The sequence below is a fragment of the Lithobates pipiens genome, unplaced genomic scaffold (assembly GCF_037356315.1).
Source record: "Lithobates pipiens isolate NorthernLeopardFrog02 unplaced genomic scaffold, aLitPip1_a1.2 Scaffold_8, whole genome shotgun sequence".
NCBI classification, from domain to species: Eukaryota; Metazoa; Chordata; class Amphibia; order Anura; family Ranidae; genus Lithobates; species Lithobates pipiens.
Window position 1 is genome coordinate 691,103,046 of NW_027507903.1, and position 26,005 is coordinate 691,129,050.

The following is a 26,005-nucleotide window of genomic DNA, read 5'->3' on the forward strand; positions in this document are numbered from 1 at the left end:
TCTCTGACCGAACTGAGAGCTCAGTGGCCTCAAAAGTACAGTATATCCTTTTTCTTTAACGTGTAGGAAGACTGCCGAGTCCCGACCTCTAGAATTCACCCTCCTATGTTGGGGCATTGTCCTCTGTCCAGAAATGTTCACTTCATAACATCCACAAGGTCAAGAAAAACATGGGAATATGGGCCCATCGAAGAGAGGGGAGAAGCAGAAGACACAAAGTAATATAGTCATCTTATATGTAGCTGGAGTGTCGGGAGAACTCAGAAGGGTCTTTAGTAAACATCTGAGCCCCGTGTTCTTCAAGCCCAGAAATACACTGAGACAGAAGCTTGGAGATCCAGAAGACCCAACACAAAAAGGTGGAAGACATGGGATGCCTTTGACCCTCACCTCTATTCATGGATTCAGGGCCGGTGCTACCACTAGGCAAACTAGGCAGCCGCTTAGGGCACGCACTGCTGCCTAGGGGGGCGCCCGGCCACTGGTGTTCCTACTCTCTTCTCTCTGCAGCAAGCAACTAAGTCTCAGCATCAGCAGGCAGCCACTGCTTCCTTCGCACAGTGTCAGAGGCACAGCAGTGGCGGAGGGCCGTGCCACAACAATGCATTCGATGGGCGCTGGTGAGGCTGCATTCGATGGGCACTGGTGAGGCTGCATTCGATGCATTTGATGGGAGCTGGTGAGGCAGCATTCGATGGACGCTGGTAGGCTGCATTTGATGGACACTGGTATGTTGCATTTGATGGACGCTGGTAGGCTGCATTTGATGGGCGCTAGTAGGCTGCATTTGATGGGAGCTGGTAGGCTGCATTTGATGGACGCTGGTAGGCTGCATTTGATGGGCGCTAGTAGGCTGCATTTGATGGGAGCTGGTATGCTGCATTTGATGGACGCTGGTAGGCTGCATTTGATGGGAGCTGGTGAGGCTGCATTTGATGGGAGCTGGTGAGGCTGCATTTGATGGGAGCTGGTAGGCTGCATTCGATGGACGCTGGTAGGCTGCATTCGATGGACGCTGGTATGTTGCATTTGATGGGCGCTGGTAGGCTGCATTTGATGGGAGCTGGTAGGCTGCATTTGATGGGCGCTGGTAGGCTGCATTTGATGGGCGCTGGTAGGCTGCATTTGATGGGAGCTGGTAGGCTGCATTTGATGGGCGCTGGTGAGGCTGCATTTGATGGGAGCTGGTATGCTGCATTTGATGGGAGCTGGTGAGGCTGCATTTGATGGGAGCTGGTATGCTGCATTTGATGGGAGCTGGTGAGGCTGCATTTGATGGGAGCTGGTAGGCTGCATTTGATGGGCGCTGGTGAGGCTGCATTTGATGGGAGCTGGTATGCTGCATTTGATGGGAGCTGGTAGGCTGCACTTGATGGGAGCTGGTAGGCTGCATTTGATGGACGCTTCATTAAAAAGGTGGGGTATACATGGGCAGGGCATAGGGGGTGGAATTAGGGGTGGAGCCAAGAGGGGCAGCAGAATTAGGTTTTGCCTAGGGTGTCAAAAATCCTTGCACCAGCCCTGCATGGATGGTTTTTCTCCAGTGTGATGTAGATGGCCTCTTCCATACCTCTTGTACCAGTGGTCCTCTCTGTCCTCAGAAGTACTTTATGTCCTTTTTCCTTGCGATGTATGAAGACTGCTGACCTGTAGAATTCAGTCTCCTATGTCAGGCTATTGGTGTGTTGTGAGGTTGGATAGTCAATGTGGAGATCTTTGTGTTCCTCACTGCACTGCACATACCTTGTTACGTCCCTTGTGTTGGGTCTTTAGGATGTTTCAGTATCGCCGGGCTTGATAGACACAGGGATGGGATGTTTGTTGAAAATCCTTCTGAGTTTTTCCAACACTCCAGCTATTCAGGATGACTCCGTTACTCCTTGTGTTCTGCTTCTTTTCTTTGTTCAGTGGTCCAGAGGAGGATTTCCTGATCTTGTAGATGTTGAGGACACATTTTGGATAGAGAGGACAACTGGTTTCCATTAGAGGTGAAAGTGGCCATCTCTGTCACATTGGAACCACCATCCATGAATAGAGGTGGGGGGCCAAAGACATCCCATGTCTTCCACACTTGTGTCAGGTCTTCTGGATGGCTTCTGGCTCAGTGTTTTGTTGGGTTTGAAGGACACAGGGATGAGATGTTGGTTAAATATTCTCCTGAGTTTCTCCGACACTCCGGCTACATTCGGGATTTATTTGTATCATTTTTATCTTCCCGATTCGGGATCACCTCCGTCTACACTTCCTGGTTTGGGGGTCACCCCGTCTACACCTCCTGGTTCGGGGTCACCCCCGTCTACACTTCCTGGTTCGGGGACAGTTCCGTCTACACTTCCTGGTTTGGGGGTCACCCCCGTCTACACTTCCTGGTTTGGGGGTCACCCCCGTCTACACTTAATGGTTCAGGGACACCTCCGTCTACACTTCCTGGTTTGGGGGTCACCCCGTCTACACTTCCTGGTTTGGGGGTCACCCCGTCTACACTTCCTGGTTTGGGGGTCACCCCGTCTACACTTCCTGGTTCGGGGTCACCCCCGTCTACACTTCCTGGTTTGCGGTCACCCCCGTCTACACTTCCTGGTTCGGGGACAGTTCCGTCTACACTTCCTGGTTTGGGGGTCACCCCGTCTACACTTCCTGGTTTGGGGGTCACCCCCGTCTACACTTCCTGGTTTGGGGTCACCCCCGGTGTACACTTCCTGGTTCGGGGTCACCCCCGGTGACACATAAATATGATATAGAATAATCCTCATTATAATAAATAGATTACATAACCCCGCCCCTCTGTATATCCTCCCCCTCATTGGTCTCTCAGCTGTCAATCTTTCACAGACCCCGCCCAGCAGCTTCCATCACCATGACAACCCTCCCAGCCCCGCCCCCTGTCATGTGACGTCACCTGGTTCATGCCGGCGTTGACGAATAGGAGTGTGGGGTCCCCCCGGGGGCGGACGGCGGAGGACGGGACGTGCCGGTGTCCGTGTCTCTCCTCCAGGTACCGGAGGAAGGTGCTGCGGACGGCGGCGGAGCTCGGCGGGGAGGACAGGCGCCGGCGGGCGGAGAACCAGGCGGAGGAGACTCCGAGCAAGCGGCAGGGGGCCGCCATCTTGGGACTGGCGAGGGGGAGGGCGCATGCGCGGAACGCCGGACGCTGATTGGAGGAGTTTGTACTGAACAACTTTATTGCCCTTGTCCAGAGACAATTCTACAGAGCGGCCTGACAGGCCACCTTCTATATGTAATGTGTGAGGGGAGACACGAAGTGACAAGACCAGCAACCAACCAACCAATCACATTACAGTTTTCTGGAGGACTTCCCCCCGGTGGGGGGGGGGGAGAGTCCTCCATATATTGTCGAGGGGACATGTGGTGAGTATTTATTTTGGACCATAGGGTTTTATTTATATTTTATCTATATTGATTATTTTTTGTACTTTTGTACATTTTTTTTTTAATTCGGTTTATTTTCTATTTTTGTGTATCATCTATATGTATTTTCATTTTTTGTATTTTATTTGTATTTTTTTATATCTAATGTTTATTTATTAATTTTTATTTTATTTTTATTTTTTTTAATCTAATGTTTATTTATTTTGTATTTTATTTGTATTTTTTTTATAGCTGATGTTTATTTTTATTTTTTGTATTTTATTTATATATTTTTTTGTATATCTAATGTTTATTTATTTTTATTTTTTGTATTTTATTTGTATTTTTTTATATCTAATGTTTATTTTTATTTTTTATTTTTTTAATCTAATATTTATTTATTTTGTATTTTATTTGTATTTTTTTTTATAGCTGATGTTTATTTTTTTGTATTTTATTTATATATTTTTTTTGTATATCTAATGTTTATTTATTTTTATTTTGTGTATTTTATTTGTATTTTTTATATCTAATGTTTATTTTTTTTATTTTTTTTTTAATCTAATATTTATTTATTTTGTATTTTATTTGTATTTTTTTATATGTAATGTTTATTCTTTTTTTTTTTTTTTTATTTGTATTTTTTTATATGTAATGTTTATTTATTTTAATTTTTTTGTATTTTATTTGTATTTTTTTTATATCTAGTGTATAATTGAAGTGGATCCTTCCGTCTCTCAATCAATAAATGATCTTTATTCCTCACCCTGCTCTCATCACTAAATACAGAGGAAACTACGGGAGATTCATTTATTTATTTATTTATTTGACACTTTTTATTTTATTATTATTATTATTTTTTTTTACATTTCTTCATTAACTATGATGTCATACATCCCAGGAGTCTTCACGGTGGGGGGGGGAGGGGGGTGTTTCAGTTAAGCCACACCCTCCTGCGCTTCATGCCTGAACTAAGGGCAGATGGATTCTGGTGTTCTAAAAAAAAAAAAAACAATATATCAACTTCTGAAGATCCTTCAACCCTACGTCACGTCTGGTGCGGCGACGTCGGTAACGGCCCTTTCACGCGGCTTTACCCGCGCATGTGCCAGACGGTATTTTCAGGTCCAGTAAAAATTATAGACTCAGGCGGAGGCGGAGACTTGCTTAATTAGGAGTTGCTCAATACTTTCTGTCACGCCATATTTGCACAGCGCTTATACAAGCGCACTTTATAAAAATACAATTTTATTTTATTAAAGTAAACAATAATAATAATAAATAAACAATAATAAAAAAATAAGACAACAGTAAAGTTAGCCTATTATTATTATTTTTTTTTTTTATATATTGTGGAAGATAATATTCCGCCGAGTAAATTGATACCCAACATGTCGCGCTTCAAAAAAAAAAAAAATTGCGCTCCGCTCGTGGAACGGCGACAAACTTTTACCCTTAAAAAATCTCCATAGGCGACGTTTAAAAAAAAAAAAAAAAAATCATACTGGTTACCAGTGTAGAGTCGCAGAGGAGGACTAGGGATAGAATTATCGCTCTCGCTCTAAGGATCGCGGCGATACCTCACATGTGTGTGTGTGTGGTTTGACCGCCGCTTTCATATGTGCGCCGCCGCTTACGAATATGCGTTCGCTTCTGCACGTGTGTGCGCTCGGCAAGACGGGGCGCTTTTTAAAAAAAATAAAAACTTTTTTTTCTTATTTTATTTTTTATTTTGACACTGTTGTTTTTAACCACTTGATCACTGGGCACCCCCGCCCCCCCCCCCCCACCCCCCCACCCCCTTGTGCCCAGACCAATTTTCAGCTTTCGGTGCTCTCACACTTTGAATGACAATTACTCAGTCATGTAACACTGTACCCAAATGAATTTTTTGTCCTTTTTTCCCACAAATAGAGCTTTCTTTTGGTGGTATTTGATCACCTCTGGGGTTTTTATTTTTTGCGCTATAAATGAAAAAAGACCGAAAATTTTGAAAAAAAAAACGCATATTTCTTTGTTTCTGTGACAAAATTTTGCAAATTATTAATTTTTCTTCATAAATTTTGGCCACAATTTATACTGCTACATATCTTTGGTAAAAAAATAACCCAAATTAGTGGATATTATTTGGTCTTTGTGAAAGTTAGAGAGTCTACAAGCTGTGGTGCGAATCGCACAAAATTGATCACATCTGATGTACTGGTGGCCGATCTCGCTTCTTGTGACCCGAACAAGTCAGGAAAGTACAAATACCCCCTAAATTACCCCTTTTTGGAAAGTAGACATTCCAAGGTATTTAGTAAGAGGCATAGTGAGGCATTTTGATGTTGTCATTTTTTCCCACAATTCTTTGCAAAATTAAGATTTTTCATTTTTTGATTTTTTTCACCTATTGTAATAGGTTATTTCTCTCACGTGGCATGTGTATACCACAAATCACACCCCCCAAAATACATTCTGCTACTCCTCCTGAGTATTACAATACCACATGTGTGGGACTTTTCACAGCCTGGCCACATAGAGAGGCTCAACATGCAGGGAGCGCCATCATGTGTTCTAGGAGCATAAATTACACATCTAACTTGTTAACTATTTATTACACATTTGAAGGCCCTGGAGCACCAGGATAATCACACGTGACACTGACATGGCACTGATATGGCACTGAGGACAGATGGCACTGATACTTGGCACTGATGACACCTGACACTGACAGGTAACACTGGCGACAGGTGGCACTGATAGGTGGCACTGGGGTCCGGTGTTATTGGGGATTGATGACACTGATAGGTGGCACTGAGGACTGGTGGTACTGGGGATAGATGACACTGATAGGTAGCATTGGGGACAGATGACACTGATAGACACTGGGGACTGGTGGCACTGGGGATAGATGGCACTGATAGGTAGCATTGGGGACAGATGGAACTGATAGGTGGCACTGGGGACTGGTGACACTGATAGGAGGCACTGAGGACAGAAGGCACTGATAGGTGGCATTGGGGACAGATGGCACTGATAGGTGTCACTGATGACAGATGGCACTGGTATGTGGCCTGATAACACATGACACTGACAGGTAACACTGGCAACAAGTGGCACTGATAGGTGGCACTGGGATCCGGTGTTATTGGGGATTGATGACACTGATAGGTGGCACTGAGGATTGGTGGTACTGGGGACAGATGACACTGATAGGTGACACTGGGGACTGGTGGCACTGATAGGTGGCACTGGGGATAGATGGCACTGATAGGTGGCACTGGGGACTGGTGACACTGATAGGTGGCACTGGGGACAGAAAGCACTGATAGGTGGCATTGGGGACAGATGGCACTGATAGGTGGCACTGGGGTGTGGTGTTATTGGGGACTGATGACACTGATAGGTGGCACTGAGGACTAGTGGTACTGGGGACAGATGACACTGATAGGTGGCACTGGGGACAGATGGCACTGATGGGTGGCACTGGGGACTGGTGACACTGATAGGTGGCACTGGGGGCAGATGGCACTGACATGTGGCACTGGGTACTGGTGGCACTGATAGGTGGTACTGGGGGACAGATGGCAGTGACAGGTGGCACTGGGGACAGATGGCACTGATGAGTGGCACAAGGGACTGGTGACACTGATAGGTGGCACTGGGGACAGATGGCACTGATAGGTGGCTCTGCGGACAGATGGCACTGATAGGTGGCACTGGGGACAGATGGCACTGATAGCTGGTACTGGGGACAGATGGCACTGACAGGTGCTGGTGGCACTGATAGGTGGTACTGGGGGAAAGATGGCAGTGACAGCTGGCACTGGGGACTGGTGGCACTGACAGGTGGCACTGGGGACAGATGGCACTGACAGGTGGCACTGGGGACAGATGGGCATGTGTGTTGTGTGTGTGGCACTGTGTGCTCACTCACGTTTCACTGGCCGCTGCAGTGGTTCATCTCTCCCTCCTCACACGCTGTCTCTGTGTGAGGAGGGGAGCCGGCGATGATAGATGATCTCACATGTTTACATATAAGATCACCTCTCATTGGATAGGCCGATCGAGTGCTAAATGGCCGCTGTGATTGGCCATTTAGCATGATCTGTAACTGGCTGTGTCCGAGGGACACGCCCAACACAGAACTTCCCTGATGAGCGCCCGCGGGAGCGCGCAGAGGGGAAGTAAACAGGAGAACGTCCAGGAACGCCCTCCCGGCAATTAGCGTCCGCTCTGTAGCCGTCTTTCGTCTATAGTGCGGGCGTGAAGTGGTTAAAAAACGAAATAAATAAAATTTTGGGTTAATTCCTATGACAAGTAATGTAAACCTCCCCTGTAATAGGAATAGGTGAGTGACGGGTCCTCTTTATGGAGAGATGTGGGGGGGGAGGGTCTATAAGACCCCAAATCTCTCCTCCAGGCTGAAAAGACCAGGACCGCCTCTGCCTTTCCAGCCGTGTCCCCCGGGACCCTCTTATCCCCCCCCCCCCCCGTCTGCTGGGAAACACACGGGTCCCAGAGACAACAGGGACCGTCCGTATTGTGCAGCGTGACTCGCCGCTGATTCCCATACCGAAGATGGCGGTGGCAGCAACTGAGAGCCGGGCGACAGATCAGCTTCGGGAACCGACTTCGCGGGCGCGCTGGGCGGGTAAGTGTCCTTATTTTAAAAGTCAGCAGCTGCTGTATTTGTAGCTGCTGACTTAAAAAAAAAAAAAAACAGCGAAACGCCGCTTTAAGATTGATATAAATAATAACTACATATGTTTATGTGTATATATATATACCGTATATATACCCAAATATAAGCCGAGGCACCTCATTTTACCACAAAAATCTGTGAAAACTTATTGACTCGAGTATAAGCCTAGGGGGAGAAATGCGCAGCTACTGTAAGTGGAAAAGAGGGTCAACAATGCTCATTTGCGTGCCTCACTGTGCCCATTTGTAGCCTCACTGTGCCCATTTGTAGCCTCACTGTGCCCATTTGCAGCCTCCCTGTGCCCATTAGCAGCCTCACTGTGCCCATTAGCAGCCTCACTGTGCCCATTTGCAGCCTCCCTGTGCCCATTAGCAGCCTCCCTGTGCCCATTAGCAGCCTCATTGTGCCCATTTGTAGCCTCACTGTGCCCATTAGCAGCCTCACTGTGCCCATTTGCAGCCTCCTTGTGCCCATTTGTAGCCTCATTGTGCCCATTTGTAGCCTCACTGTGCCCATTAGCAGCCTCACTGTGCCCATTAGCAGCCTCATTGTGCCCATTTGTAGCCTCACTGTGCCCATTTGCAGCCTCACTGTGCCCATTTGCAGCCATAGGTCCCCCGAACTTCAAACTCTGTAATTAAGGGTTCCTAGATGCCCCCTCAGCTGCAGCCAAAATTTGGAGTCACTGGACCCAAAGGGTCCCGAAATGACATTACTGCAGATGGACACAGTTGACAGATTTTGGGGCCCCGTATCTCAGGGTCACTTGATGCTAGGAACTAGCACTGCAACATATCCAAAGATGGGGTTCCTAGCACCAAGTGGCCCTGAGATACGGGGCCCCAAAGGCGGTTCGGAAAATGTCATTCTCTGCTGCAGAAAAGTGCTTGACATTTTCCGAACCGATTTTGGGCCCCCCCCCCGTATCTCGGGGTCACTTGGCGCTAGGAATCCCACTGCAACATATCCAAAGATGGGGTTCCTAGCACCAAGGGGCCCTGAGATACGTGGCCCCAAAATCAGTTAAGAAAATGTAATTCTCTGCTGCAGAAAAGTGTTTGACATTTTCCGAACCGATTTTGGGCCCCCCCCCCGTATCTCGGGGTCACTTGGTAGGGAGAACTGAAAACCACCGCTCCCGGCCGATCTACCTGGAAAAACTGTTGAATTTCCAGACAAAGGGAGTCCCAGGTGCGGGCTAATCGCACAAACCAATGAATAGAGAAAGGAAAACTCTGGACAGCCGCACTCCGGATCGAATTTGAAATAGTTGGTGCCTTTATTTTTTAAGTAAAAAAATAAATAAAAAATCAGCACATCACACGAACCACAGCAAAAAGAGAGAACGTAAAACCAAAAAAGCCCTAACGCGTTTCGTGCTGAAATTAGCACTTACTCATAGCTAGTTATTGCTCTAAGTGAGAAACAAAATGTATACTACATAGGTAACCCCCTAGGACAGTGATGGCGAACCTCGGCACCCCAGATGTTTTGGAACTACATTTCCCATGATGCTCAACTACCCTTCAGAGTGCACGAGCATCATGGGAAATGTAGTTCCAAAACATCTGGGGTGCCGAGGTTCCCCATCACTGCCCTGTGATCTTGTGATCAATGGTGAAAATTAGTGACGGCTGGCAGGCTGTTCTAGATCAGGGGGTAGGGAACCTACGGCTCTGGAGCCAGATGTGGCTCTTTTGATGGCTGCATCTGGCTCTCACCTCTCAATCCGCGGAATCGTGCGGTGGTGTGCCGATCCGTGGATTGAGCCCATAGGAAAGGCCGCAGCTTGGGCCTAGCTCCGGAGCTGCGGCCATCTTGGTACACCCGGCCGCGGCCTAGGTCAGCGGCGCGCTGACGTCACCATCACCGCCCGCCTCAACTGCTCGTGGATCTGCCTGCCTGTGTAGTGGGAAGCAAGCAGACAATCGTAGAGGAGATGTGGATATTACAGTTATAATTTAAATTAGTTGATTAATCGATGAAAAAAAAAAAAAATTAGTTTTAAACATATTGTATAGCTCATGCGGAATTACATTTTAACCACTTAAGGACCAGGCCTCTTTTTCTGATTTGGTGTTTACATGTTTAAAACAGTTTTTTTTTTTTGCTAGAAAATTACTTCTATATTTTGTATTTTTTTTTTTTTCCTAACACCCTAGAGCAGGGGTCTCAAACTGGCGGCCCTCCAGCTGTTGTGAAACTACAAGTCCCATGAGGCATTGCAAGGCTGACAGTTACAAGCATGACTCCCACAGGCAGAGGCATGATGGGACTTGTAGTTTCGCAACAGCTGGAGGGCTACCAGTTTGAGACCCCTGCCCTAGAGAATAAAATGTCGGTCATTGCAATACTTTTTTTCACACCGTATTTGCGCAGCGGTCTTACAAGCGCACTTTTTTTTGGAAAAAATTCACTTTTTAGAGAATAAAAAAAATAAGACACCAGTAAAATTAGCACAATTTTCTTTTATATTGTGAAAGATAAATGTTACGCCGCGTAAATTGATACCCAACACGTCACGCTTCAAAATTGTGGCCCCGCTCGTGGAATGGCGTCAAACTTTTACCCTTAAAAATCTTTTAAAAAAATTCTACAGGTTGCATGTTTTGCAGAGGAGGTCTGTGGATAGAATTATTGCTCTCGCTCTACCGATCACGGTGATACCTCACATGTGGGGTTTGCCCGCCGTTTTCATATGCGGGCGCTGCTCGCGTATGCGTTCGCTTCTGTGCTCGAGCTCGTCGGGACGGGGGGGGGTTAAATTTTATTTATTTTTTTCTTATTTCTTCTATTTTATTTTATTTATTTTTACACTTTAAAAAAATAAAAAATCAAATAATGGATCACTTTTATTCCTATTACAAGGAATGTAAACATCCCTTGTAATAGAAAAAAAAGCACGACAGGTCCTCTTAAATATGAGATCTGGGGGGGGGGGGGGTGAAAAAGTCCTCAGATCTCGTATTTGGACTTAAATGTAATAAAAAAAATAAAAAAAAATTAATTTTAACAAATTACATTGAAAAAAAATATACCTTTAAGAGGTATGGGCGGAAGTGACGTTTTGACGTCGCTTCCGCCCTCCTCTGGTATAGAGATGAGTGGGGCCCATCTTAGCATACATACATATATATATATATATAAAATCCATAATATGTGCAAAAAAAAAGGAAAAAATTGGGCTTTGGGGGGGAGGGGGGGGAGGAAAGGGACAATGTGCATGAGAATGTGAACCACGTGATAATAATATGCAACAACATGTGCATAAAAGCAAAAAAATAAGTGCATGTGAGTACCCTGTTTCCCCTAAAGTAAGACATCCTCCGAAAGTAAGACCTCCCACCAGGTTTCCCTCTCGCAGAAATATAAGGCATCCCCCGATAATAAGGCATCCCCGATAATAAGACATCCCCCGATAATAAGACATCCCCCGATAAAAAGGCCCCTAAAGCTACCATAAGGCGTCTGACTCTTCTGGACCATAGCGGTGGGCGCTGCCACGCAGCTCACTGATTGGCCAGCAGCTCAGCCGGAGCTGTTCAGGCAGGTAGGTGCGAGGTCTCTTTAAATCAGTGAGCTGCGGCTGGCTCTCTGAATGACGAGTGACGTCACCCGTCATCACAGAGCCCGTCCTGCCGCCAGCACAAGCTGTCACCTTCTGCCGCCTGCTGCTCGCTCTGCCCTGACGGGGAGTCTGGCTGACTCACAATTAGACAGTGAGTCGCGCTGGGCAGGAGTCGGGCACATTGTGTGGAATCTGGCCTCCACAGACACACAGGGGTGACTGAGGTGGGGGGGGGGGGTGTCTGGTAAAGGGTGGGAGATGTCTGGTGAAGATGGGGGGGGGGAGACTAAATAATCCACTGGCACATAGGTGGGTGGAGGGGGACTCACTTAAAATGACACAGGGTGGATTTGAGGAGTGGGGGGGGATCAAAATGGCACAGGAGGATCAGAAGGGGGCAGAATCAATAAATGTGTACCCTATTCATCTTAAAAAAAACAAGACATCCCCTGAAAATAAGACCTAGCACATCTTTGGGAGCAAAAATTAATATAAGACACTGTCTTATTTTCGGGGGAAACAGGGTATATGTATAATGCACATAAAAATGTGTCGATATAGGTGCTATGTGAAAAATATATATGCATGTAAGAACTAGCATGAAAAAAAAAAAGGGGGGGGGGAGAAAAAATATATAATAATAAAATTGGGTGTCAATGAGTGAAAATTTATTTAACCATTCATAATAACGAAATCATGGTGATGATGGCGCATGTATTCCTAAACCTAAAATTTGCGTATGCACTTAAAGGGGTTGTAAAGGTTCGTTTTTTTATTTTCTAAATAGGTTCCTTTAAGCTAGTGCATTGTTGGTTCACTTACCTTTTCCTTCCATTTCCCTTCTAAATGTTTTTTTTTCTTTGTTTTCTTTGTCTGAATTTCTCACTTCCTGTTCCTCCTCAGTAAGCTGTTCTGGCTGACTAAACACCGCTCGGATGATGGTGAAAAGTTTACTGAGGAGACTGTCTGAATTTCTCACTTCCTGTTTCTCCTCAGTAAACTTCACACCATCATCCGAACCGTGTTTAGTCAGCCAGAATAGCTTACTGAGGAGGAACAGGAAGTGAGAAATTCAGACAAAGAAAACAAAGAAAAAAAAACATTTAGAAGGGAAATGGAAGGAAAAAGGTAAGTGAACCAACAATGCACTAGCTTAAAGGAACCTATTTAGAAAATAAAAAACGAACCTTTACAACCCCTTTACGGTATCTGCATGAACTCGTGGATGGATGACGGTATAAGAGAAACTGAAACTAAAGAATATGTAGCAAAATCTATCAAGGGCTATGGCATGGATTCAGCCCCATAAAAACATCGGACACGCCTCTAATAAAGTCCCATTGATGGGGTATTGGTTAATTGTATAAATGACCAAATAATTATAGATTTTATATGAGACATTAAAAATTAGAGTAAATAATTCACATGCCCGGAGATCCCAAAATACTTAATTTAACGATAATCGCTGACAGCCGTCGACATTTCACCACACACACACGCACGCGCATGCGCACGCGAGAGCCGACCTTAAGTCATTTTGAGGCACCACCAAACCCGAACGAGCATATATCACACAATCAGATTAAGAATGAAATTGTTAGGAAAAACCTAAAAGGAAATAAACGTATAATGTAAATGAATGAGAGCCGTCTTAATGCACACTACGACGTTATAAAGGGGCGGGGTCACCATGTGACATCATCTGGTGACCACCCCACACAAGCCCAGTACAGTGGAAGACAGGCCGAACAGAACGGAGAAGTCGTCAGAAGACCCCCCCCCCGACGTCAGAAGAAGACCCCCCGGAGCTGCTTAATAAATGACTTTTAAAACTTGTGTTGTGTTTTTTATTGACATTTTTGCCCCCCCCCCCCCCCCAGGTGAACCCAATGGATCTGGCACTGCAACATATCCGAATTTGGGCTTCCTAGCACCAAGTGGCCCCGAGATACAGGGGGCCCCAAAGTCAGTTCAGAAAATGTCATTCTCCGCTGCAGAAAAGTGCTTGATATTTTCCAAACCGAATTTGGGGCCACTTGGTGCTGGGAACCCCCTCTTTGGATATGTTGTAGTGCTAGGGGTTGCACAACAAATTTGGGGTTCCTAGCACCAAGCGGCCCCCGAGATACAGGGACCCCAAATTCAGTCAACTGTGTCCATCTGCAGCAATGTCATTTCGGGGACCCTTTGGGTTTCAGAGACTCTAAATTTTGGCTGCAGCTGAGGGGGCATCTAGGAACCCTTAACTACCACGTTTAAAGTTCGGGGGACATATGGCTGAAAACAGGCACAGTGAAGCATGCGAATGGGCCAAATTTGGGGTTCCTAGCACCAAGTGGCCCCGAGATACGTGGCCCCAAAGTCAGTTCAGAAAATGTCATTCTCCGCTGCAGAAAAGTGCTTGATATTTTCCGAACCGAATTTGGGGCCACTTGACGCTGGGAACCCCCTCTTTGGATATGTTGTAGTGCTAGGGGTTGCACAACAAATTTGGGGTTCCTAGCACCAAGTGGCCCCCGAGATACAGGGACCCCAAATTCAGTCAACTGTGTCCATCTGCAGCAATGTCATTTCGGGGACCCTTTGGGTTTCAGAGACTCTACATTTTGGCTGCAGCTGAGGGGGCATCTAGGAACCCTTAACTACCACGTTTAAAGTTCGGGGGACATATGGCTGAAAACGGGCACAGCGAAGCATGCGAATGGGCCAAATTTGGGGTTCCTAGCACCAAGTGACCCCGAGATACGGGGGCCCTAAAGTCGGGTCGGAAAATGTAATTCTCTGCTGCAGAAAAGTGCTTGACATTTTCCGACTGACTTTGGGTCCCCCGTATCTCGGGGTCACTTGCATATCCAAAGATGGGGTTCCTAGCACCAAGTGGGCCCGAGGTACAAGGGCCCCAAAGTCGGTTCGGAAAATGTCAAGCACTTTTCTGCAGCAGAGAATGAAACTGTGTCCATCTGCAGCAATGTCATTTTGGGACCCTTTGGGTCCAGTGACTCCAAATTTTGGCTGCAGCTGAGGGGGCCTCTAGGAACCCTTAACTACTGAGTTTAAAGTTCGGGGGACCTATGGCTGAAAATGGGCACAGTGAGGCTGCTAATGGGACAAATTTGGGGTCCCTAGCACCAAGTGGCCCCGAAATACGGGGCCCCAAAGTCGGGTCAGAAAATGTAATTCTCTGCTGCAGAAAAGTAAGAAGTAAAAAAAGTAAGAAACTTGAGTTATATATATATATGTGTGTGTTTTACAGTATACAATATATATATATATATATATAAGAAATCTCTATTTGTGGGGGAAAAAAAAAAGACGTCAGTTTTATTTGCGCACAACTTCGCACGACCGCGCAATTGTCAGCTAAAGCGACGCAGTGCCGTATCGTAAAAAAAAAAAATGGCCTGGTCATGAAGGAGGGGGGTAAATGTACACCATCGGCAGAGAGCAGTTTTGTATGAAAATATCAGTTTGCAGCAGTTTGGTTTATGGCCACTAGATGGCGTGTGTGGTAAATATTACTTTCCTATCCGTTCTGATGATCTTCATCCATTGGACGATATGGAGGATTTCTGACACTTTTTGTTTCCATGTAAAAAAAAAAAAAAATCTAAATTTTTTTTTTTTTTTTGCTAGAAAGTTACAAAGACCCCTCAAATATATATATATACAGCCGGGGGGCCAAAAGTTCTGAGAATGACACAAACATGAAACATAACAAAGTCGGGAGCATGAAATTGTCCGATATGTCTCGGGAATGTTGACGCCTTAAGAGTTCCCTTCACTTGGCCAAGCCCAACCCCTGAAAAACAACCCCCCCCACACCATGATCCCCCCCCCCCCTACACCAAATGATTTGGACCAGTGCACAAAGCTCTTAATTCATCCCAAAGGTGTTCTATGGGGGTTGAGGTCAGGACTCTGTGCAGGCCAGTCAAGTTCCTCCCACCCCCCAAACTCGCTCACCCAGGTCTTTATGGACCTTGCTTTGTGCTCTGGTCCAAACCATTTGGTGGAAGGGGGGGGGGGATTATGGTGTGGGGGGGTTGTTTTTTAAGAGGTTGGGCCCTCTTAAAAATTCCTACTCTATGTCCACTTGGATGGTGGGGCTAGAACCTGGACTCACGGTGCAGGCGCCGTTCATCTTCGGCTATTTTCGGAGTCTGTGTGTGCTGTGTACTGCGCATGCGCAGAACACAGCGGACACTATACAATGGGGGACTCTATATGATAGGACACCGGCATTCTTACTGTGAAGCCACAGCCGGGCACCCACTGCGCATGCACGAGCGCCGCGCCGGGAGCGCCGCGTTACGCCGCACAGTCACCTGGGACACGTGACAGGTCCCAGGTGACCGCGCGGCACCGAGGGGAAGTGAAGTCACCACCCCGGGCATTGAAGAAGGCAGACTACGAGGGACCCCTCCCCCTAGCAACAGGCATTTAGAAGGGAGTAATTTTTTTTTTTTTTCCAATTAATTAATTTTTTTATGAATTTTGAGCTTTTTTTTTTTTTTTTTTTTGGTGGCAACGCCACTTTAAGAAAATGGAAGAAATAATTCTTACTAAACTTTATCAAAAAATAATGTTATAACGGGACCTCTTGGAATTTGTATATCTTCTGTGAAGAGGGAAGGGCCCTATTTGAAAAAGATACGGTAGAATAAATGAATGTAACACTAAAAGGTTTCTAGGAAGAAAGTTGGGGGGGGGTATAAAAGATTTTGTTTTGGAAGGAGCAATAACCGAGGGGGGGGCATTCGCTAACTCCATCTCCTTTACCTAAAAAAAAAAAAATTACTTTTGAATTTTTTTTTTTTATTATTTAGTTTGAGAAAATTTGAGAGATAGAAACATTGTTGGCAACCGGTTATAATATGATGGAAGAGATCCTGAAGTATAGAGAAACAATGTTGTCCGTTAAGAGGGGTAGAAATGGCAACTATGTAACTATATATATACATATATATACATATATATATATATATATATATATATATATATATATATATATATATATATATCAGGATATTTCCAAGGTTATGATTAAGATGAATGATGTTAATTTGAAGTATCTGAATTATTGTTAGAAGATACGTTTGTGTTCTTTTTTTTTTTTTTTACCTTTTTTTTTTTTTTTTTTTCTGTGTTTCTTGAAATAAATAAAAGATTTGAAAAAATAAATAAAAACTATTCACATAAATTCAGATCGCGTGCACGCAATTCCCACGCACAAAAAAAAACTACCGGGCACGCTCGGAATTGAGAAGAAGGAGCTGCGCCGGCTATTGAACTTCATTTTTGCTCGGCATCATCGTACGAGTTGTACCTCGCCTCGTTCTTGGCGTTTGGAATTTTTCCGACAAGATTTGTGTGACCCGCGTGTGCGCGTAAGACGAGTTTGAGCTGACATCCACCAGGAAAAAAAAACAAAAAAAACATGGATTTTGTAGGGAAATCCGATCGTGTGTACACGAAATAAGTGTGTATGGACACATTGGCTAACACGGAAAGGAGTTTCTAGGCAAAAAAAAAGAGCTGAAAAGCCCGTAGGAGCTGCTTCTTTGAGCTTCTTTGAGCTCCTTGGATTTGCTTTTATGGTCAGATTTGGCTTCTTTTATACCTTTCTTTAACCACTTCCGCCCTGGGAAGGATTTGACCCCCTTCCTGGCCAGGCGATTCGGCGCTGCGTTGCTTTAACTGACAATTGCGCGGTCGTGCGGCGTGGCTCCCAAACAAAACTGATGTCCTCCCCCCCCCCACAAATAGAGATTTCTTTTGGTGGTATCTGATCGCCTCTGCGTTTTTTTTTTTTCTGCGCCATAAACAATAAAAGAGCGACAATTTTGAAAAAAACACAATATTTTGTAGTTTTTGCTATAGTAAATATCCCATTAAAAAAAGAAATAATTTAATATATAAATATTTAATAATATAATAAATAATAATAATATAAAATATATATATCAAATATATAAATATTTAATAATATAATGAATATAAATAATAATAATAATAATAATAATAATAATAATATAAAAAAAATATATATATTAAATATATAAATATTTAATAATATAATTAATATAAATATAAATAATAATAATAATATAAAATATATATATCAAATATATAAATATTTAATAATATAATGACTATAAATTTAAATAATAATAATAATAATATAAAAAAAATATATTAAATATATAAATATTTAATAATATAATTAATATAAATAATAATAATATTATATATATATATATATATATATATATATATATATATATATATATATATATATATATAAATATTTAATAATATAAATATAAATAATAATATAAAAAAATGTATGTATTAAATATATAAATATTTAATAATATAATTAATATAAATAATAATAATAATTTAAAACTAAAATATTTTTATTTCCCCTCAGTTTAGGCCGATATGTATTCTTCTACATATTTCTGGTAATAAAAATCGCAATAAGCGTTTATTGATTGGTTATAATAGCGTCTACAAAATAGGGGATAGATTTATGGCATTATTGTTACTTATTTTTTTACTAGTAATGGCGGCGACCTGCGATTTTTATCGGGACTGCGACATTGCGGCGGACACACCGGACATTTTTAACACTATTTTGGTACAAATGACATTTATACAGCGATCTGTGCTATAAATAGCCACTGATTACTGTATAATGCCACGTACGCATGACCAGACTTTCCGGCAGACTAGGTCCAAATGGAATCAGTCCGTCGGACGATCCGATCGTGTGTGTGTGGGCTAATTTGATTGTTTTTCGTTAAAAAAAATAAAATAAATCAGACGGACCTAGAAATAGAACATAATTCAAATCTATCCGACGGACTCAATTCTTATTGGGAAAAACGTTGGTCTGTGTGCTGGTCCGACAGACCAAATTCGATGCAAGGGAAGCTATTGAACTTCCTTTTTTAGTCCCGTTTTACGTCATCACATTCAAAACAAATGGACTTTCGAATTGACTTAGTCCGTTGGTGTGTGGGCAAGTCCGTTCTTTCGGAAAGTCAGTCGGGAAGACCGTCGGACCTACTCTGCAGTCCGGTTGTGTGTGTACGCGGCATTAATACCACTGGCAGGGGAGGGGTTAACACTAGGGGGGCGATCAAGGGGTTAACTGTGTTTTTCCCTGTGCGTGTTTTAACTGTAGGGCGGAAGGGGACTGACTAGGGGAGGAGAGAGATCGGTGTTCTTACATAGTATGAACACACAACCTGTCTCCTCTCCCCTGAGAGAACCGGGACTTGTGCGTCAACACACACAGATCCCGGTTCTCTCTGTGTCACGAGCGATCGCGGGTGCCAGGCGGACATCAGCTCGCGTGCGCGCGCCTGCTGTCACGTCTTAAAGGAGCGACGTACAGCTATTGCCGATTTGCCGAGCCCACCTGCTGCAGTGTAACTAGTGGTTAAATTTGCCCTAGACTCTCTATATTTTATCCTATCCCCGCTCCTAAAAGCAGGACCCCGGTCTCTCAAGAGACACCAAACCCTCTTTGTTAATAAAATTTAAAAAAAGGGTAGGGTCCCCCGTCCATATCAGGCCCTTCGGGTCTGGTATAGATTTTAAGGTGAACCGCATGCCAAAATGTAAAAAAAAAATGGCGTGGGGTCCCCCCCAAAATCCATACCAGACCCTTATCCAATCATGCAGCTTGGCAGGTCAGAAAATGGGGGTGGACGAGCGAGCGACCCCCCCCCCCTCCTGAACTATATCAGGCCACGTGCCCTCAACATGGGGGAATAAAAAAGTATCCCCCAATGTAGATCCGTTCCAAAAAAAAAAAAAAAAAAAGTAAAAAAAAAAATCCCTCTCGCCGACACAGAGGCGCTATGCCAACTGCGGGCTCCACTGCTTGACAGTTCTTTTATAGGGAAGGGGTGGGGCCACCTGTCTACATTACCTGGTGGCACCGCCCCCCCTTCTGATGTCACGGACCCAACATGCACTGGTCCGTGATGTCAAAAGGGGGTGGCGCCGCCAGGTGAGGTAGATAAGTGCCCCCCCAATAAAAGAACTGTCAAACAGGAGGAGCCCACAGTTGGCATAGCGCCTTTTTTTTTTTTCGAGGCAGCGGCGTGATTGACAACAGATCTACATCGGGGGACACTTTTTTATTTTATTTTTTAATAAAGGAAATGTCAAAAACTGTCTCTGTGTGTTCATTATTTTTATTTTTTTACAAATTTTTGGTGAATGGGTACGATGTACCCGACACCCATTCACATGGGGGGGCGGATCTGGGGGACCCCTACCTGCAGACCCCTGACAGCCACAGCCCAGGGTTGTAGGGAGGAGGCTCTTGACTCCGTCAACATGGGGACAAGGTGCTTTGGGGCGGGGGGGGGGGGCAGAGCTCGTCAGTAGGGAAGCCCGTTGCCAGTTGATGACTTATGGTTGGTAAGGAATTGCCTGGCATGTCTAGAAAGGACCAATGTGTGTGCTGGTGGTAGGGTACGGCTGTGTCTGTTGGGTGCAGTCTATGGGGGGGAAGGCGGGTGCTTTTGATGGTGGTGGGACCTCACTTCATGCTAGAGAGGTTGCAGAGGCTGGAGAGGTTGCAGAGGCTGGAGAGGCTGCAGAGGCTGGAGAGGCTGCAGAGGCTGGAGAGGTTGCAGAGGCTGGAGAGGTTGCAGAAGCTGGAGAGGCTGGAGAGGTTGCAGAAGCTGGAGAGGCTGGAGAGGTTGCAGAAGCTGGAGAGGCTGCAGAGGCTGGAGAAGCTGGAGAGGTTGCAGAGGCTGGAGAGGTTGCAGAGGCTGGAGAGGTTGCAGAAGCTGGAGTGGCTGCACAGGCTGGAGATTTTGCAGAGGCTGGAGAGGCTGCAGAGGCTGGAGAGGTTGCAGAAGCTGGAGAGGCTGCACAGGCTGGAGAGGCTGGAGATTTTGCAGAGGCTGGAGAGGCTGTAGAGGCTGGAGGGGTTGCAGAGGCTGGAGAGGCTGGAGAAATAAGCTGGAGAGGCTGGAGAGGCTGCAGAAGCTGCATAAGCTGATGAGGTTGCAGAGGCTGGAGAGGCTGCAGAAGCTAGAGAGGCTGGAGAGGTTGCAGAAGCTGGAGATTTTGCAGAGGCTGGAGATTTTGCAGAGGCTGGAGAGGTTGCAGAGGCTGGAGAGGTTGCAGAAGCTGGAGAGTCTGGAGATTTTGCAGAGGCTGGAGAGGCTGCAGAGGCTGGAGAGGCTGGAGAGGTTGCAGAAGCTGGAGAGGCTGCAGAGGCTGGAGAGGTTGCAGAAGCTGGAGAGGCTGCAGAGGCTGGAGAGGCTGGGGATTTTGCAGAGGCTGGAGAGGCTGGAGGGGTTGCAGAGGCTGGAGAGGTTTCAGAAGCTGGAGAGGTTGCAGAGGCTGGAGAGGTTGTAGAAGCTGGGGAGGCTGCAGAGGCTGGAGAGGTTGCAGAGGCTGGAGAGGTTGCAGAAGCTGGAGAGGTTGCAAAGGCTGGATAAGCTGGAGATTTTGCAGAGGCTGGAGAGGTTGCAGAGGCTGGAGAGGTTGCAGAAGCTGGAGAGGCTGCAGAGGCTGGAGAGGCTGGAGATTTTGCAGAGGCTGGAGAGGTTGCAGAGGCTGGAGAGGTTGCAGAAGCTGGAGAGGTTGCAAAGGCTGGAGAAGCTGGGAGAATTTGCAGAGGCTGGAGAGGTTGCAAAAGCCTGGAGAGGCTGGAGAGGTTGCAGAGGCTGGAGAGGCTGGAGAGGTTGCGGAAGCTGGAGAGGCTGCAGAGGCAGGAGAGGTTGCAGAAGCTGGAGAGGCTGCAGAGGCTGGAGATTTCGCAGAGGCTGGAGAGGCTGCAGAGGCTGGAGGGGTTGCAGAGGCAGGAGAGGCTGGAGAAGCTGCAGAGGTTGCAGAAGCTGGAGAGGCTGCAGAGGCTGAAGATTTTGCAGAGGCTGGAGAGGCTGGAGGGGTTGCAGAAGCTGGAGAGGCTGCAAAGGCTGGAGATTTTGCATAAGCTGGAGAGGCTGGAGAGGCTGCGGAAGCTGCATAAGCTGGAGAGGTTACAGAGGCTGCAGAAGCTGGAGAGGCTGGAGAGGTTGCAGAAGCTGGAGAGGCTGCAGAGGCTAGAGAGGCTGGAGAGGTTGCAGAGGCTGGAGAGGCTGCAGAGGCTGGATAGGCTGGAGATTTTGCAGAGGCTGGAGAGGTTGCAGAGGCTGGAGAGGTTGCAGAAGCTGGAGAGGCTGCAGAGGCTGGAGAAGCTGGAGATTTTGCAGAGGCTGGAGAGGTTGCAGAGGCTGGAGAGGCTGGAGAGGTTGCAGAAGCTGGAGAGGCTGCAAAGGCTGGAGAGGCTGGAGATTTTGCAGAGGCTGGAGAGGCTGGAGGGGTTGCAGAGGCTGGAGAGGTTGCAGAAGCTGGAGAGGTTGCAGAGGCTGGAGAGGTTGTAGAAGCTGGAGAGGCTGCAGAGGCTGGAGAGGTTGCAGAGGCTGGAGAGGCTGCAGAAGCTGGAGAGGTTGCAGAGGCTGGAGAGGTTGCAGAAGCTGGAGAGGTTGCAAAGGCTGGAGAGGCTGGAGGGGTTGCAGAGGCTGGAGAGGCCGCAGAGGCTGGGGAGGTTGCAGAGGCTGGAGAGGTTGCAGAAGCTGGAGAGATTGCAGAAGCTGGAGAGGCTGGAGAGGTTGCAGAAGCTGGAGAGGCTGCAGAGGCTGGAGAGGATGCAGAAGCTGGAGAGGATGCAGAAGCTGGAGAGGCTGCAGAGGCTGGAGAGGCTGGAGATTTTGCAGAGGCTGGAGAGGCTGCAGAGGCTGGAGGGGTTGCAGAGGCTGGAGGGGTTGCAGAGGCTGGAGAAGCTGGAGATGTTGCAGAAGCTGGAGAGGCTGCAGAGGCTGGAGATTTTGCAGAGGCTGGAGAGGCTGGAGGGGTTGCAGAGGCTGGAGAGGCTGGAGGGGTTGCATAGGCTGGAGAGGTTGCAGAAGCTGGAGAGGTTGCAGAGGCTGGAGAGGTTGTAGAAGCTGGAGAGGCTGCAGAGGCTGGAGAGGTTGCAGAAGCTGGAGAGGTTGCAAAGGCTGGAGAGGCTGCAGAGGCTGGAGGGGTTGCAGAGGCTGGAGAGGCTGCAGAGGATGGAGAGATTGCAGAGGCTGCAGAGGCTGGATAGGTTGCAGAAGCTGGAGAGATTGCAGAAGCTGGAGAGGCTGGAGAGGTTGCAGAAGCTGGAGAGGCTGCAGAGGCTGGAGAGGTTGCAGAAGCTGGAGAGGCTGCAGAGGCTGGAGAGGCTGGAGATTTTGCAGAGGCTGGAGAGGCTGCAGAGGCTGGAGGGGTTGCAGGGGCTGGAGAGGCTGGAGGGGTTGCTGAGGCTGGAAAGGCTGGAGAGGTTGCAGAAGCTGGAGAGGCTGCAGAGGCTGGAGATTTTGCATAGGCTGGAGGGGTTGCAGAGGCTGTAGAGGCTGGAGGGGTTGCATAGGCTGGAGAGGTTGCAGAAGCTGGAGAGGTTGCAGAGGCTGGAGAGGTTGTAGAAGCTGGAGACGCTGCAGAGGCTGGAGAGGTTGCAGAGGCTGCAGAGGCTGGAGAGGTTGCAGAGGCTGGAGAGGTTGTAGAGGCTGGAGAGGTTGTAGAAGCTGGAGAGGCTGCAGAGGCTGGAAAGGTTGCAGAGGCTGCAGAGGCTGGAGAGGTTGCAGAAGCTGGAGAGGTTGCAAAGGCTGGAGAGGCTGCAGAGGCAGGAGAGGCTGGAGAGGCTGCAGACGCTGGAGAGGTTGCAGAGGCTGGAGAGGTTGCAGAGGCTGGAGAGGTTGCAGAGGCTGGAGAGGCTGCAGAGGCTGGAGAGGTTGCAGAAGCTGGAGAGGCTGCAGAGACTGGATAGGTTGTAGAAGCTGGAGAGGCTGCAGAGGCTGGAGAGGTTGCAGAGGCTGGAGAGGTTGTAGAAGCTGGAGAGGCTGGAGAGGTTGCAGAGGCTGGAGAGGTTGCAGAGGTTGGAGAGGTTGTAGAAGCTGGAGAGGCTGCAGAAGCTGGAGAGGTTGAAGAGGCTGCAGAGGCTGGAGAGGTTGCAGAAGCTGGAGAGGTTGTAGAGGCTGGAGAGGTTGTAGAAGCTGGAGAGGCTGCAGAGGCTGGAGAGGTTGCAGAGGCTGGAAAGGCTGCAGAGGCTGGAGAGGTTGCAGAGGCTGGAGAGGTTGCAGAAGCTGGAAAGGCTGCAAAGGCTGGAGAGGCTGCAGAGGCTGGAGGGGTTGTAGAGGCTGGAGAGGCCGCAGAGGCTGGGGAGGTTGCAGAGGCTGGAGAGGTTGCAGAAGCTGGAGAGATTGCAGAAGGTGGAGAGGCTGCAGAGCTTGCAGGAGCTGGAGAGGCTGCAGAGGCTGGAGAGGATGCAGAAGCTGGAGAGGCTGCAGAGGCTGGAGAGGCTGGAGATTTTGCAGAGGCTGCAGAGGCTGGAGGGGTTGCAGAGGCTGGAGAGGCTGGAGAAGCTGGAGATGTTGCAGAAGCTGGAGAGGCTGCAGAGGCTGGAGATTTTGCAGAGGCTGGAGAGGCTGGAGGGGTTGCAGAGGCTGGAGAGGTTGGAGGGGTTGCATAGGCTGGAGAGGTTGCAGAAGCTGGAGAGGTTGCAGAGGCTGGAGAGGTTGTAGAGGCTGGAGAGGCTGCAGAGGCTGGAGAGGCTGCAGAGGCTGGAGAGGTTGCAGAAGCTAGAGAGGTTGCAAAGGCTGGAGAGGCTGCAGAGGCTGGAGAGGTTGCAGAGGCTGGAGAGGCTGCAGAGGCTGGAGAGGCTGCAGAGGCTGGAGAGGTTGCAGAAGCTGGAGAGATTGCAGAAGCTGGAGAGGCTGGAGAGGCTGCAGAAGCTGGAGAGGTTGCAGAAGCTGGAGAGGCTGGAGATTTTGCAGAGGCTGCAGAGGCTGGAGAGGCTGCAGAGGCTGGAGAGGCTGGAGAGGTTGCAGAAGCTGGAGAGGCTGCAGAGGCTGGAGATTTTGCAGAGGCTGAAGAGGCTGGAGGGGTTGCATAGGCTGGAGAGGTTGCAGAAGCTGGAGAGGTTGCAGAGGCTGGAGAGGTTGCAGAGGCTGCAGAGGCTGGAGAGGTTGCAGAGGCTGGAGATTTTGCAGAGGCTGAAGAGGCTGGAGGGGTTGCATAGGCTGGAGAGGTTGCAGAAGCTGGAGAGGTTGCAGAGGCTGGAGAGGTTGCAGAGGCTGCAGAGGCTGGAGAGGTTGCAGAGGCTGGAGAGGTTGCAGAGGCTGGAGAGGTTGTAGAGGCTGGAGAGGCTGCAGAGGCTGGAGAGGTTGTAGAGGCTGGAGAGGCTGCAGAGGCTGGAGAGGTTGCAGAGGCTGGAGAGGTTGTAGAGGCTGGAGAGGTTGCAGAGGCTGGAGAGGTTGTAGAGGTTGGAGAGGTTGTAGAAGCTGGAGAGGCTGCAGAGGCTGGAGAGGCTGGAGAGGTTGCAGAGGCTGGAGAGGTTGCAGAAGCTGGAGAGGTTGCAAAGGCTGGAGAGGCTGCAGAGGCTGGAGAGGCTGGAGAGGCGGCAGACGCTGGAGAAGTTGCAGAGGCTGGAGAGGCTGCAGAGGCTGGAGAGGTTGCAGAAGCTGGAGAGGCTGCAGAGACTGGATAGGTTGTAGAAGCTGGAGAGGCTGCAGAGGCTGGAGAGGTTGCAGAGGCTGGAGAGGTTGTAGAAGCTGGAGAGGCTGGAGAGGTTGCAGAGGCTGGAGAGGCTGGAGAGGTTGCAGAGGCTGGAGAGGTTGCAGAGGTTGGAGAGGTTGTAGAAGCTGGAGAGGCTGCAGAGGCTGGAGAGGTTGAAGAGGCTGCAGAGGCAGCAGAGGTTGCAGAAGCTGGAGAGGTTGCAGAGGCTGAAGAGGCTGGAGATTTTGCAGAGGCTGCAGAGGCTAGAGATTTTGCAGAGGCTGGAGACGCTGCAGAGGCTGGAGAGGTTGGTCCAGGTTTTGCTGAGTGGAGTTACTGGGAATCCTTTCCTTTGAACTGGAATTCTCTGTGATCCATCTTGGCCGGGAAATGTCTGTTTGTCTCTATTTATCACCTAGAGAAAGGAAATAGGCGATCGCTGCCCAGTAATGATTGTTTTTCATACAGGATGAAGTTCCTTCCGCATGACCTTAAATGTCAGATTTGTTCACAAACATTGTAGTAGCCGACGAGACTTCACATTCTGACAGAACTTCAACCTGATCCACCAATCACATACAGCATCTGACAAAAGTAAGTACACCCCCCAGTCACATTCATGTAAATCTTTTCTTTTCTCTTTTCATGTGACAACACTGAAGAAATGACACTTGTCTACAATGTAAAGTAGTGAGTGTACAGCTTGTATAACAGTGTAAATTTCCTGTCCCCTCAAAATAACTCAACACACAGCCATTAATGTCTAAACCGCTGGCCACAAAAGTCAGGACACCCCTAAGTGAAAATCTCCAAATTGGGGCCAATTAGCCATTTTCCCCTCCCCC

At 47.6% G+C, this 26,005-nt stretch overlaps 1 protein-coding gene across 1 annotated transcript in view; it reads right to left on the reverse strand.

The window, feature by feature from the left end:
• LOC143962383 (alanine--tRNA ligase, mitochondrial-like) overlaps nucleotides 1-3,139 on the reverse strand; it is a 55,532-nt gene extending 52,393 nt beyond the window's left edge. Inside the window, exon 1 of the mRNA XM_077471669.1 lies at nucleotides 2,900-3,139. Coding sequence (XP_077327795.1) covers nucleotides 2,900-3,106 — 207 coding nt within the window. The 5' untranslated portion in view covers nucleotides 3,107-3,139. The remainder of the gene's footprint in view (nucleotides 1-2,899) is intronic.
• Between the last annotated feature and the right edge of the window lie 22,866 nt (nucleotides 3,140-26,005).